General features: G+C 44.4%; 1 protein-coding gene and 1 long non-coding RNA gene across 2 annotated transcripts in view; both read left to right on the top strand.

The window, feature by feature from the left end:
• Positions 1 to 1,879, top strand: part of LOC121689950 — a 12,286-nt gene extending 10,407 nt beyond the window's left edge. Inside the window, exons 2-3 of the long non-coding RNA XR_006024936.1 lie at positions 1,577 to 1,633; positions 1,723 to 1,879. This is a non-coding gene — a long non-coding RNA (uncharacterized LOC121689950). The remainder of the gene's footprint in view (positions 1 to 1,576; positions 1,634 to 1,722) is intronic.
• Positions 1,880 to 3,792: 1,913 nt separating this feature from the next.
• Positions 3,793 to 8,421, top strand: LOC121689947 (flocculation protein FLO11-like). The gene is made up of 7 exons (XM_042070205.1): positions 3,793 to 4,277; positions 4,847 to 4,911; positions 4,995 to 5,173; positions 5,368 to 5,483; positions 5,573 to 5,637; positions 7,261 to 7,403; positions 8,100 to 8,421. The coding sequence occupies exons 1-7, from the start codon at positions 3,801 to 3,803 to the stop codon at positions 8,189 to 8,191; spliced, it is 1,137 nt and encodes a 378-aa protein (XP_041926139.1). The 5' UTR covers positions 3,793 to 3,800; the 3' UTR covers positions 8,192 to 8,421.
• Positions 8,422 to 14,080: the final 5,659 nt, after the last annotated feature.

The following is a 14,080-nucleotide window of genomic DNA, read 5'->3' as shown; positions in this document are numbered from 1 at the left end:
CTTGAGAACGTTCACCAGTGTTTTGATTTTGGCCTACAGAACGTTCTGTAACAATCCTACAAATCGCTAACCTGACCCTAGCCAGATGAATTTCGCTCCGCCTAGCTCCACTCATCCATCTGGAACCGATCCATTGAAGTGTTGCTTCAGAAGGCTGGGCCTAATCAAAAAATGCTTGCATATGATTGAATAAGCCGTCATCTATTGACGTGCTACTTCAACCACTCACATCGAAGCCAACCCGTGACGCTAATAACAGTGTCACAGTCGCTTCTACGCTATGTCACATCTATGAAACTCCCGCCCTGCGTCCTGATTGGCTGAACCATAAAGTCGGTTGCAGAAATTACTCTCAATGGAAGAGGTCCCAGATGGATGTGAGTGAAGCTAGGCGAAGCTAAGCGGAACGAAATTCATCTGGCTAGGGTCAGGTTAACAAATCGCACCTTTAATTCATGTTGTAATGTTTCGAAATTCACATGCAGAATCACTTACAAGAGATCTCAGTAGCAAGGGAATTCAGCAGCTTGCAATAACACCACAAACAACAACCTCAATCATCCATTGTTGTAAATGTTTTATTAAGTCAAATGATATTACGTCCTGTCCATACAAACGTGTTATCAAACAGTTTATTTTTTTATATGTGACTGTGTCAGTTTGTAGTGTATTTCGCTAGCTATTTATGAGCAACTAGGTGGTTCCATCTTCACATGGCAGCCTTGTTTTCATAAATTAAATTATGTAAAATCACAATTAGCAGATTATTTGTATGTGTGTCCTTGTTTGGCCTTCACAACTGAGAATAACCTGTAGATCCAGTTGTAGAAGCTTCACAACTAATCATGATCTCTTTTAAATGTAAGTTTCAAAACATTCAGGGGTGGAATTAAATAACCTGCTGTTTATGTGAATTGATCAAAGTTGAGAGGATCCTCAACTCACTAAGCTCTCCCAGACATATGGTAAATGGTGATTGAACCCTGGGAGGTGTCATTGCATGATTTTATTATATAAATTGAGAGGATGAGCACTCATTTTACTAATTGGTGTGCTCGTATAAATTGTGTGTTTTACAAAATTGTGTGGCCATTTTGCTAGACTGTGCATTCATGTTTTCACTTTACAATTGTGTACAAATACACAAGAGTGCACAATTTCGTGGGAAAAATATATATCCCGGGCTCCTTATTATGATACAGTATGCAATATGCTATAATAATAAGAATTATCATTAAACGCTTAGCACTAGGGACTTGAATTACTTTGTTAAACAATAAGACGCCTTAGAATTAATGCTAGCAAATTATTTTGCTTCCTGAAAATGTGTGGTCTTACTTTATTTGTACCTTTAGGTAGATGTGCTTTCTATTAGATGGGTCACATCACCATGCAATTGACACAAATGCACCATGCAATTGCCACACAGACACTAGATCTACATAATACAAATGTACTAAAGGATCTCTTCCAAGTACTTAAAAATACACCAAATATAACTAATTTAATGTGTGTGTGTGTGTGTGTGTGTGTGTGTGTGTGTGTGTGTGCAAACATATGACCCACTCTGTCACAGATCCTTCAACTAAGGAAATGTGGGGGAAAATCACTGCTATGGTCATTGTGATTCTTGGTGAGTAGTATCAGATATAATAGTATCATTTATTTTTGCAGGTGAATACAATTACTTTTATTTATCTAATTAACTTTTATCATCCGCAGCATTCGCTGCAATTGGAGCTACACAGTCAAATACTCTGGGAACAACAAGACTAACAACAAATGGAGCAACACAATCAATCACAAAAGAAGCAACAGAATCAACTGCAGCTGTAGCAACACAATCAACTACAAACAGTGTAACACAATCAAATACAAATGAAGCGACACAATCAACCACAAAAGCAGCAGCACAATCAACCACAAATGAAACCCCTCAATCAACTACAAGTGAAGCAACACAAACCACTTCAATTGGGGAAACACAATCAACCAAAGCCGGAACAACACAATCAACTTCAGTTGGAACATCACAATCAACCACAGCCGGAGTAATACAATCGACTACAGTTGGAACATCACAATCAACCACAGCCGGAGCAACACAATCGACTACAGTTGCAGCATCACAATCATCTACAGCCGGAGCAACACAATCAACTACAAATGCAGCAGCACAATCAACTACAAGTGAAGCAACACAAACCACTACAATTGGGGAAACACAATCAACTACAGCTGAGGCAACACAATCGACTACAGTTGGAACATTACAATCATCTACAGCTGGAACAGCACAACCAACTACAAATGCAGCAGCACAATCAACCACAAATGAAACCCCTCAATCAACAAGTGAAGCAACACAAACCACTTCAATTGGGGAAACACAATCAACCACAGCCGGAACAACACAATCAACTTCAGTTGGAACATCACAATCAACCACAGCTGGAGCAACACAATCAGCTACAGTTGGAGCATCACAATCGTCTACAGCCGGAGCAACACAATCAACTACAGTTGGAGCATCACAATCATCTACAGCCGGAGCAATACAATCGACTACAAATGCAGCAGCACAATCCACTACAAGTGAAGCAACACAAACCACTACAATTGGGGAAACACAATCAACCACAGCCGGAGCAACACAATCGACTACAGTTGGAGCATCACAATCATATACAGCCGGAGCAACACAATCAACTACAGTTGGAGCATCACAATCATCTACAGCCGGAGCAATACAATCGACTACAAATGCAGCAGCACAATCCACTACAAGTGAAGCAACACAAACCACTACAATTGGGGAAACACAATCAACTACAGCTGAGGCAACACAATCGACTACAGTTGGAACATTACAATCATCTACAGCTGCAACAGCACAACCAACTACAAATACAGCAGCACAATCAACCACAAATGAAACCCCTCAATCAACTACAAGTGAAGCAGCACAAACCACTTCAATTGGGGAAACACAATCAACCACAGCCGGAGTAATACAATCGACTACAGTTGGAACATCACAATCAACCACAGCCGGAGCAACACAATCAACTACAAATACAGCAGCACAATCAACTACAAGTGAAGCAACACAAACCACTACAATTTGGGAAACACAATCAACCACAGCCGGAGCAACACAATCAACTTCAGTTGGAACATCACAATCAACCACAGCCGGAGCAACACAATCAACTTCAGTTGGAACATCACAATCAACCACAGCCGGAACAACACAATCAACTTCAGTTGGAACATCACAATCAACCACAGCCGGAGCAATACAATCGACTACAGTTGGAGCATCACAATCATCTACGGCCGGAGCAACACAATCAACTACAAATGCAGCAGCACAATCAACTACAAGTGAAGCAACACAAACCACTACAATTGGGGAAACACAATCAACTACAGCTGAGGCAACACAATCGACTACAGTTGGAACATTACAATCATCTACAGCTGGAACAGCACAACCAACTACAAATGCAGCAGCACAATCAACCACAAATGAAACCCCTCAATCAACAAGTAAAGCAACACAAACCACTTCAATTGGGGAAACACAATCAACCACAGCCGGAACAACACAATCGACTACAGTTGGAACATCACAATCAACCACAGCCGGAGCAACACAATCAACTACAGTTGGAGCATCACAATCATCTACAGCCGGAGCAACACAATCAACTACAGTTGGAGCATCACAATCGTCTACAGCCGGAGCAACACAATCAACTACAGTTGGAGCATCACAATCATCTACAGCCGGAGCAATGCAATCGACTACAAGTGAAGCAACACAAACCACTACAAATGAAACCCCTCAATCAACAACTGAAGCAACACAAACCACTTCAATTGGGGAAACACAATCAACTTCAGTTGGAACATCACAATCAACCACAGCCGGAGCAACACAATCAGCTACAGTTGGAGCATCACAATCATCTACAACCGGTGCAACACAATCGACTACAGTTGGAGCATCACAATCGTCTACAGCCGGAGCAACACAATCAACTACAAGTGAAGCAACACAAACCACTAGAGCCCCTACCACAATTACAACTACTCTAGCCACCACAACAACCATTCCCACTACAACCACCACCACAACTACAACTAGACCACCATCCCGTCCCGCTCCTACTATTGAGATTCGTGCTGTCCTCCTCATATTATTTCAGTCAGCTCTTGCCAACACCGGGAGCCCAGAGTTCCAGCAACAAGCAGCAGAGGTTGAAAATGCAGTAAGTACTCATGCAATCAGAAACCAACACAACAAATACAAGTATTCTGACTTCAGTCACTGATTACTGAAAAACTACAATGCACAGATTATATACAAATATAATCGAATATTGATTTTATACACTCCAATTGGTTTACTACATCTGTTAATATAGTAGCATTGTTTGTACTGCAGTTTGTTGTTGGATCATGTAATTAATTGTCATATAGGGAAAAAGTCCAGGCTGCTTTACAGTACAGCAGTGCTTTTCCGAAAAATATGACAGTAGGTTGCATGCATTCAAACAATAAACTAATGCTTAAATGAGTTTGGGGAAGGACTATTCAACAGAAAACCAACATGATATTTTTCATTAATATTTTAATTAGCAATTAATAATATCAAAAACAGCAGACAATTGTACATTTGTGATTTCATGGATGTGTGAAATCATTTGCTGTTTGTTTGACTTTATAATGTGAACATGTGACTAGATGATATGGAGTTTGAACTTGAAGAAATCAAAGAAAAACTGTAATACATTAAATCTGAAAAATGTTTTCTCTCTTTTGCTGTCTTTGTGTGTAGTGTGATGTGATCTATCAACAACGTTTTGGATCACGGTTTGTGCGGACCATTGTGAGACAATTCAGGTAAATTCCCCTCTTAAGTCAAATCACAGTTAGAGAGCAATGTACATTTTGAGACTGAGACAAATGCTTTGACACTGTTACAGGCTGGTTACTCGATTCAGAACAGATGAAGTTGAGACAGATGTTGACGTTGTGTTCAACGAGACTTCAATTGAGCCCCTCCCTACAAGCTCTGCTGTTGCTGAAGCCCTGGCTATCGCTGTAAATGATTCAAATTCAGGCATCAATCTTTCTGTGGTTCCTGGATCCATATTTGTGACAAGTAAGAAAATTGTTGTTAATGAGATTAATAATACTGATCTTTAAAACCATGAATGAACATATGTATAACAAATAAACCAAAGACTTGGTTCAGACACAAACTAGTATATAATATGTCTTTACAAGCGTGTGTGTGTGTGTGTGTGTGTGTGTGTGTGTGTGTGTGTGTGTGTGTGTGTGTGTGTGTGTTTCCAGGTGAACCCAAATCAACAGCCATTGTCCAGTTCCGTACCAATGACACATTTATTGCTGACCTTTTGAATTCCACTTCGGGGGCCTTCAGTAAAAGATCCTCACTCATTAAAAGAGAGGTAACCTACATTTTGCGAATTTTAGATGATTGACAGTATGAAATGATTGACCTTGTAATTTTAGACATTTCTTTATTCCATCCATGTAGCTTGAGCCATTTTTCTTTGAAGACTACCAACCTGATTTCATCAGCCTCACACCAACAAGCTTCAGGTGACTGTCAAACTTCACACTGTAAAAAGCATAGATAATTGTGTGTGTGTGTGTAGGGGGGTGCGAAAATACATCAGAATTATTTTCAAATAAAATGCCTAATACCCTAATTTGAAATGTATCAAAATAAACTACAAAATACAGTAACCATATTATGTATTAAAATGAAATACTGTACTTTTGAATTTTTAAATACTTTTTTATATATAAAAACTCACAAAATGGGCACCTTTATTATAAATAAAAGGTGCCTCAGATTTGGCCCCTGGGATAATGGCAGCCATTTTTGTTTTTAAATTGCTGACAAATATGGGTTTTCGCAGATCAAAAGGTATTGAAAGCAGGAACTACCAACTAGTTTCATACCTAACTATACATCTTTGTCTTTCTTCACACATACTCGTAAACAGGCCAGGGTCCTTAAGTATTTAAATAAAATGAAAATTAAAATGAATACAATTTAGCCTGTGATAACAAATAGTATACCGTCTGCCTTAGTCTACCATCTAAGTTCATGTAGTGTGGACACAATTTATAGTCAAAACTAAGAATCATTTACATTTACATTTAGTCATTTAGCTGCACTTTTATCCAAAGTGACGGAGTGACAAAGCTTTTAATTAACCACATTATAAATTATAATCAATAGGCCAAAATCCTATGTATGGTTTTTGCAATATCCATGCCCAAGGTTCCTAATTCAAATCCAGTGCAGAACTGAACAACAGAATCATATGGCTATATTGAAGTTCCAGTATGTGAGAAACTTGATGTGCCTAAATATCTTCAACCTCAACCATGTAACTAATAAGGAAATAGAATTCTTATTTAGACAAGGTGAACTCCCCACTGTGGAATGGAGAAAGGGATGCTACATGAAAGGGAATTCAAACCCCACTAAGGATTTGCATATGCAATACGACTGGTTACCTTTGTCGGTGCCCTTTGCGTTATGAACTTGAATCGGTAAATTTCCCGTCTTTATTAGCGTACGTCTTCAAATAAGGAGGGATTCACGCCAGGCCTGACGCTTCAGCAATAGGCGTCATTGAAACACTGTGGGCTTCATTGAACACAGCTGTTCTCACATTACCTGACAAGCTTTGATAAGACAGCGAAGAAAGTGACAAGAAGCAAGTGGAAGAGAGAGATGGGGTGGAATCAGAAAATGACCTGGGCCGGACTCGAACCTGGCCCCGGTCCCTGTGGATCTAAATGTGGTATGGGCACTATAGGTTTCATGGTATTTTATGACCCCAGCGTTGTCTTCAAGGCAGCGCTGCCTGGACGGCACAAGGGTTAGTCATGGCTTAAGGTTAGGGTTGGGGTTGGGGTTAGGTTTAGGATTAGGTGCCTTTAAATCAGCGGTGGCAGTGCTGCCTGGAAGACGACATTTGGGGCATAAAACACCATCGAGCTATAGCTAGCTACACCACAGAAATGTCAAATTCAAAGATTCTTCCAAAAGCTGGCAAACCTATGGGTGTGGGTAAGCAAGTAACTGGAATTGAGGTGTGTGTGTGTGTGTGTGTGTGTGTGTGTGTGTGTGCGCGCGAGATGCTCATGCTAGACATGTATTCTAATCTTGCTTCTTGCTATACTTTTGTATTTACCCTTCAACAGCAATGGATCAATTATCCATGAGGCGAACATGACCATAACCTCCGACGCAACGTTCCCCAATGATACACAGATTATAGCCACCCTGACTAGAGCTGCATTGAGTGGAAACTTGTCATTTACCATCATCTTCATCGACGGCACAGGTAGACAGTTGTGTTACATAAACCAAGGGAGTTCTTCCTCTTTTTTAGTCAATAATTAATGTTACAGTAAATGCATTATTCAACAATATGTGCAAACTGCACCACACAGTGGATTAACTGCAAAAGATGCCAGTGCCATCTGAATGAAAAATTATTGTCACTCTTTTTTTTGCCCACGAGTGTCAAAATACTTAACCATGTTAATAAAACATTTTACTCTTTAAGTTTAAGCATTTTCAAAAGGCACAAGGCTACAGTTTCTCATTTTGGCATGCCAATTTGAACAGTAAACTGTTACACATTAATATATGTGGGAGATTGTTGGAGATCAGACAGGATTCACATAGACTGCTTACAACACTATTTGTACTGTAGTTTGTTCCCTGACCATATAATTCATCGTTATACAGGGAAAAGACTAATCTATGAATTTAATTGATTTTCCTTATTTGATTTCTTACTGATTTGTTTATGTGCCAGTCATGCCCAATATTTCTTGCCGTGTAAAAGCCTATGCTTGTTACGAGAGTATATCATGTCTGTCAGGTGTGCAAGGGAAATATAAATATAATGCATTTCTAATTAATTATTTTGAGTCTGTACTAACTACCTCCTTTGTCTTCTTCCCGAATTCATACACACACACACACACACACACACACACACACACACACACACACACACACACACACACGGCTGTGTCAGCGGGTGAAGTCAGCAGCAGTGTTAACCTCCTGAGTGCCTGTGGGCTCACCCTCTTATCACTCCTTGCGGCTCAGCCCTGGTAAACACCGAGATCTCTCACCTTTAACCTTGCATTGTGGACTGTCCCCATGAAGAGGAAATGTTTGATGGATCTAATTCCACCACCAAAACAGATGATAAATTATGATTTGTGTTCTGATTATTGCTGATTACTGTCTGTGATCATAACCTATTAATTTATATATTTATTTAAATATAAATTTAGTTATCAAACAATTCAATTGTTGGAGGAAAAATAAACCATGTCTGTTTTTGTTTTCCAATTCATAAATATTGTTAGATTCTCTGGTTGTTGTGTTGTGTTTTAGTTCTAATGTCTGTATTGAAGATGGTCAATAAAGCTTGACGGCGGGATCAGGATCGGCGATTAGATGATGATTTATTGTAGATGTACAACAATGAATAACAGAACACAGGCTAAGTCTCAAACAGTAAAACTGTGCAGAGTCTAACAGTTGTGGTTGTTATTAGAAGCGGCTGCTGAGCCTTCCAACAGAAGATGCTCCTCGGGTCGCTTCCTCGATCCGTCTCCGAGTCAAAACCTAAGACAAAGCCTGTTATACTAAAATATACAAACGTCAATCATGCCAACGTGGCAGGTGCCAACCAGTGTACACAACCCGGCCCTGGTCAGATGGAGACACTAGCCTGAATAGGCAGACATGCTGTCTCCCTCGGCCCATGTTATCACTGATGTTCCTCGGATGTTCCTAAACATCGGCCTGTATGACCTTCCTGCTGGTACACAGGCCTAAGGCACAGTTATGTACAATAATATGAACCTCTCCCTGTTGTATACTACACACAGAAGTAACATACACATCAGAATACAGTAAGAATACCCCAGAATTCTACACAACTTTACAGTGCTAAAACCTGGCTAAAACTCGAGTCAAAACTGTTGCACAAAATGTCTTCGGAGATACAACTTCTTGTGGTTTGATCCTAGTATCCGAGTAGGAAGAAGAACCGCTTCCTGATCGTCTGTCGGTGAGCGTTGGTTTAATAGAATGGTAACAATTGCCTGTCAGCTTAAAATTTCTCCTAAAAGAGGTAAACGTTTGTGACAATCGTCATCTTGCTTTAAAGTAATAAACAGTTGGAAACGTTTTAAAATAAAGACCTATTTCTTTACACAGTCAAAAGTCTTTACAACACAGGTAAGCACCCTAAATGCAGTTCAGCCACTGACCTAGCCTGCTAATGCTATCGGAATAGATAGTTATGGTTTGAATTCCATGATACTATCATTGAAAGACCACTTGGTCATAACCCAATATATTATATAGATCTAAATGCAAACACACCTACCTAGCTATATTTTGCTGGAATTGTACCAGAATGCCTACAGAAGCAGAGAATGTGCAAGACTTCTCCGGTAATGAGAACTATGGCTTTGATAGCCTGATATTGGCAGAGGTTAGCCTACTCAAGTTGTTTTCTGTCACGTATGACAGAAAAAGTAGCCTAGGAATCTTATAGTATTTTGGGACTAAATATTACAGTAATCTTATAGGAATACTATAGTATTTGGGACATACTATAGGTACTATAAGACTACTATAGAAAAACTATAGCAGTTACAGGATATTATAGAGTTATTAGTAGTACTTCTACAGTATGTCCCAATTATTCCTATAATAATTATTCCTATAAGATTACTATAATATTTTGTCCCAAATACTATATATACCATACTATATAAATATAAAGATTCCTATACTACTTTTTCGTAAGGGGATTGCTCATGCGGTTAGAAAAATGGGCAACACCAGTACCCCTGTTGTCTGTATGACCCTGTACCCAGGATTAGAACCAGTCTGCCTTAGCATAATGTACTCCCTTCAAAATGCACTAAACATTCAACTATGACGACTATGGCACCCTGTGAGACAGAAGACATGGAAGGTAAGATAAACATTTAGCTTAAAAGGGACAAAAACTGATGAAACTCCTAAAACAAATATACAAAACAGGTCAATTTTCAATAAAATACTTTATTATATTTACATACAGCAGTGGTACTCAAAGTGTGGTCCGCAAGCTATCTCAAGTGTTCCACAAGTAGATGTGGTAAAATATAATAGATGAGTTGTTTGCAATATTGAACCAACTTGTATGTAAATTCAAACAGTTCTGCAACACTGACGTAACCTATGCCAGTTTAAATCATATGAATCCTCTGACACCATAAGCAAGGTGCAAAGACAATAAGCAAGGTGGTTCAGTGAGAAGGCCTATTGTGTAATATACATCTGTACAATATATATCTGTAATGATCTGAGCCTAGCTTTTCATGACTGTGCTCCCATGATGCTGTGCAGTGTGTGTATGTGTGTAATGTTCATGTTCTAAACCAGGTGGGTTGACAACGTTGTATGTCCTGTCTGTTGTGTTTATGTTTATAGTTGATTACAGTGTTCATAACCGGGTCTAACTAGTGTGTGTTGTAGATACAGCCTCACATAGATGTTTAGTGCTGGAGCATAAGGGCCAGGTCTGGCCCGGAATTATGTGTTCGTGTGTTATGGTGCATAACCAATAAACCATTCTGAGACAACCTTGCAGATTGTTACATTGGTGTCAGAAGTGGGATGCCGACCCCTACTGGACGGGAGGAGAAAGCTGCAACCAATATTCCGGCGATGATGAGTTTCCTGCCAAGGCGACTCTTCGACAGCGCGCTCGCCCATGGCCACCTGCTGGGCCCAGCAGACAGAGCCAGCCTGCAGCGTGACCGTAACGAAGAAGCCCGCCCCAGGCCACAGGAGGAGACGAACCGGGCTGATGGCTGCATCCCGCCACTGGAACCCGCTCCACACGGGAGTGAGGGAAATCGGCCGGTCCCCGGTCCAACGGCGGCTGAAGGGCGCTCCAACGCCAAGTTGCCCCGCTACAATGGTGAGAGGCTGCTGGCGACATACCTTTTGCAGGTCCGTCTGGCAGCCGAGCCGAATGGCTGGTCGGCGGGGAGAACGGGCATACAGGTGGCGTTGGCCCTGGAGGGGGAAGCGCTACAAGTATTAGAAGACCTGCCACCGGCAGAGCAAGCAAGCTGGACCGCAATCGAAGCCGCTCTGCAACGACGAATCTTCACCACTCGCTGGCCGTGGCGCTGGCGAAGGCCGAACGGGTGGAAAACATCTTCCACACAACGGAGTCGAGGTATTGCGTACGCCAGACATCGATGGAGGAAGACGGGGAGGAGTTGGAGACGACGCGACAGACCACAGCACAGCCACCACAACGCCGCCCACGCGAGTGGAAGAGGCCGGCCAGCGGAGACGGATGCTACCGGTGTGGCGAGCCGGGACACATCGCGAGGTACTGTCCCGCCCCAGCACCCCTCACGCGCGCCTAGCAGCGTACACCGACATCTTCGCCACAAGAGATGAGGACTGCACCCGAACGAGCCTGGTCCAACACGACATCGACACCGGAAATGCCCGGCCCATCCGACTTCAACCTCATTGCTTACCGTTCGCCAAACGACAAGCAGCTGAAGAAAAGATAAAGGAGATGGCCGCGGCAGGAGTAATAGAGCCAAGCAGTAGTCCCTGGGCTGCACCAGCTGTACTTGTCCGAAAGAAGGACGGCTCGTTGCGGTTCTGTGTTGACTACAGGCGCCTCAACCAGGTAACCCGGAAAGACTCCTACCCACTCCCCCGCATTGACGATGCGCTGGACAGCATTGCCGGCTCATGCTGGTTTAGCTTGCTGGACTTGCGCAGTGGCTACTGGCAGATTGAGCTAGCCCCGGAAGCTCGGCCGAAGACAGCGTTCAAGGGCTGTATAGGAATGGCAAGGGCTGTGGCAGTTCCGGGTACTTCCGTTCGGCCTATGCAACGGGCCAGCGAACTTCGAGCGGCTGATGGAGCGTGTCCTGGCAGGCATTCCACGAACATGCTGCGTGGTTTACCTGGACGACATCCTGTGTCATGCAACAAACTTCACCGGTGCCATAGGACATGTCGTGGGGGCTGCCGGAGTGGCCACCGACCCAGCTAAAGTGGAGACAGTGAGACGTTGGCCTGTTCCACGCGACGATGCTGAGCTGCAGAGCTTCCTGGGCCTGGCGTCATATTACCGGCGCTTCATTCGGGACTTTGCTAAAGTCGCCAGCCCGCTGCATCGATTGACGCACAAAGGCCAGCACTTGGAGTGGACACGGGAGTGCGACGCAGCATTCCGGCGGCTGCGGAGGGCGCTATGTGAGGCCCCAGTGCTCGCTTTCCCTGACCTTCGACTACCGTTTATCCTGGACACCGACGGCAGCGACATGGGCGTCGGCGCCGTCCTCTCACAAGCAGGCGAGCAGGGCGAGCAAGTGGTCGCATACTTCAGCCGCTCACTGGACCGAGCGGAGAAGAATTACTGCGTGACCCGCAGAGAACTGTTGGCTGTGGTGGTGGCAGTGCGCCATTTCCGAACCTACCTCTACGGCAAACGGTTCCTGCTGAGAACAGACCATGCGTCGCTCACCTGGCTGCTTAACTTCAAAGAACCAGAGGGCCAGCTGGCTCGCTGGTTGGAGGCGCTCCAGGACTACGACATGGAGATTCGACACCGGGCGGGTCGCCTTCACGGCAACGCGGACGCCCTGTCCAGGCGTCCGTGTGCAGCAGACCAGTGCCAACAATGCAACCGGAGGGAGGAGAGGAGCCTGGCCGCGGCTTAACCGGAGCCCGCTCGTCGGCTACAGGCTGCATCACCGCTGGCTGAGAGAGAGAGAGTCTCTGTTTTCAACGCTCGCCAGTGTTGCGCCAACGAGAGGGTCAACGCTCGCCAACAGCACGCCAGTGAGGGAGCCAACGCTCATCAGCAGCACGCCAGCGAGAGACTCAACGCACGCCAGCACCGCGCCATCAAGAGAGCCACCGCTCGCCAGCTTCATGCCAGCGAGAGGGTCAACGCTCGCCAGCTACAGTGATCGAGAGACCAGAGACAACGCACCGCAGAGCGGCAGCTGGAGCCACGGACGCGCAGTCGCCGGTGGACGTGATGTCAAGGGAGGAGATCCGGAAGACGCAATCGGAGGACGCCACGCTCGGCCGAGTGTGGTCATGGATCGAAGCTGGTCAGCGACCGCCATGGACTGACGTATCAGCACTCGATCCAGAGACCAAAGCGATTTATTCACAGTGGCCGGGATTAGTAGCACGTCAAGGACTGTTGTATAGACACTGGCGAGCTCCCGATAGACAATCTGACATTTTCCAGTTGCTGGTTCCTGCTGGATTACGAGCCTGTGTACTGGAACATGTGCATGGGGCAGTGGGGGCGGCTCATTTCGGCATTGCGAAGACTCTTCGTCGGCTGAGAAGCCACTTCGATTGGCCGGGGTGCAGGCTGGACGTTGAACTGCATGTTCACTGTTGTGACGTCTGCACAGCGAAGAAGGGCCCCACGCGACGCTCGCACGCTCCACTGCAGCAATACGCAGTCGGGGCTCCCATGGAGCGGGTAGCCGTCGATGTCATGGGCCCACTGCCAGTCACAGATTTCACTATGGACTATTTCACTAAGTGGCCGGAGGCGTATGCGGTGCCAGATCAGAGCGCCCACAAGACAGCGGACAGACTGGTCACTAGGATGTTCTGCCGGTTCGGGGCACCGGAAGAGCTCCACAGAGACCAAGGGCGGAATTTCGAGGCGGAGGTGTTTGCTGAGGTTTGCCAGCGCATGGGCATCCGGAAAACGGGAACGACAACTCTGCATCCACAAAGCGATGGGCTGGTCGAACGGTTTAACCGGACGCTAGCAGTGCAGCTGGCCATATTGGCCGACCGCCGACAAAAGGACTGGGACTTACACTTGCCCCTGGTGCTCTGGGCATATCTCACAGCGGTGCAAGAGTCAACGAAATGCTTGGTGTTTGGTTCGCCTCCGGAAGCGGAGATTGGAGGTAAGCC

This window comes from Alosa sapidissima, chromosome 18 (assembly GCF_018492685.1).
Source record: "Alosa sapidissima isolate fAloSap1 chromosome 18, fAloSap1.pri, whole genome shotgun sequence".
Taxonomy (NCBI): Eukaryota; Metazoa; Chordata; class Actinopteri; order Clupeiformes; family Clupeidae; genus Alosa; species Alosa sapidissima.
The sequence above is the reverse complement of the archived record's forward strand: the minus strand, read 5'-3'. Positions and strand labels throughout refer to the sequence as shown.

Excerpts from the sequence above, each read along its gene's own strand:
- LOC121689947 (XM_042070205.1), top strand. The coding sequence starts at position 3,801 with ATGCAATCGACTACAAGTGAAGCAACACAAACCACTACAAATGAAACC. Across the intron at positions 5,174-5,367 it reads TGGATCCATATTTGTGACAA|GTGAACCCAAATCAACAGCC; the intron begins GTAAGAAAATTG and ends GTGTGTTTCCAG. Across the intron at positions 7,404-8,099 it reads CATCTTCATCGACGGCACAG|CTGTGTCAGCGGGTGAAGTC; the intron begins GTAGACAGTTGT and ends ACACACACACGG.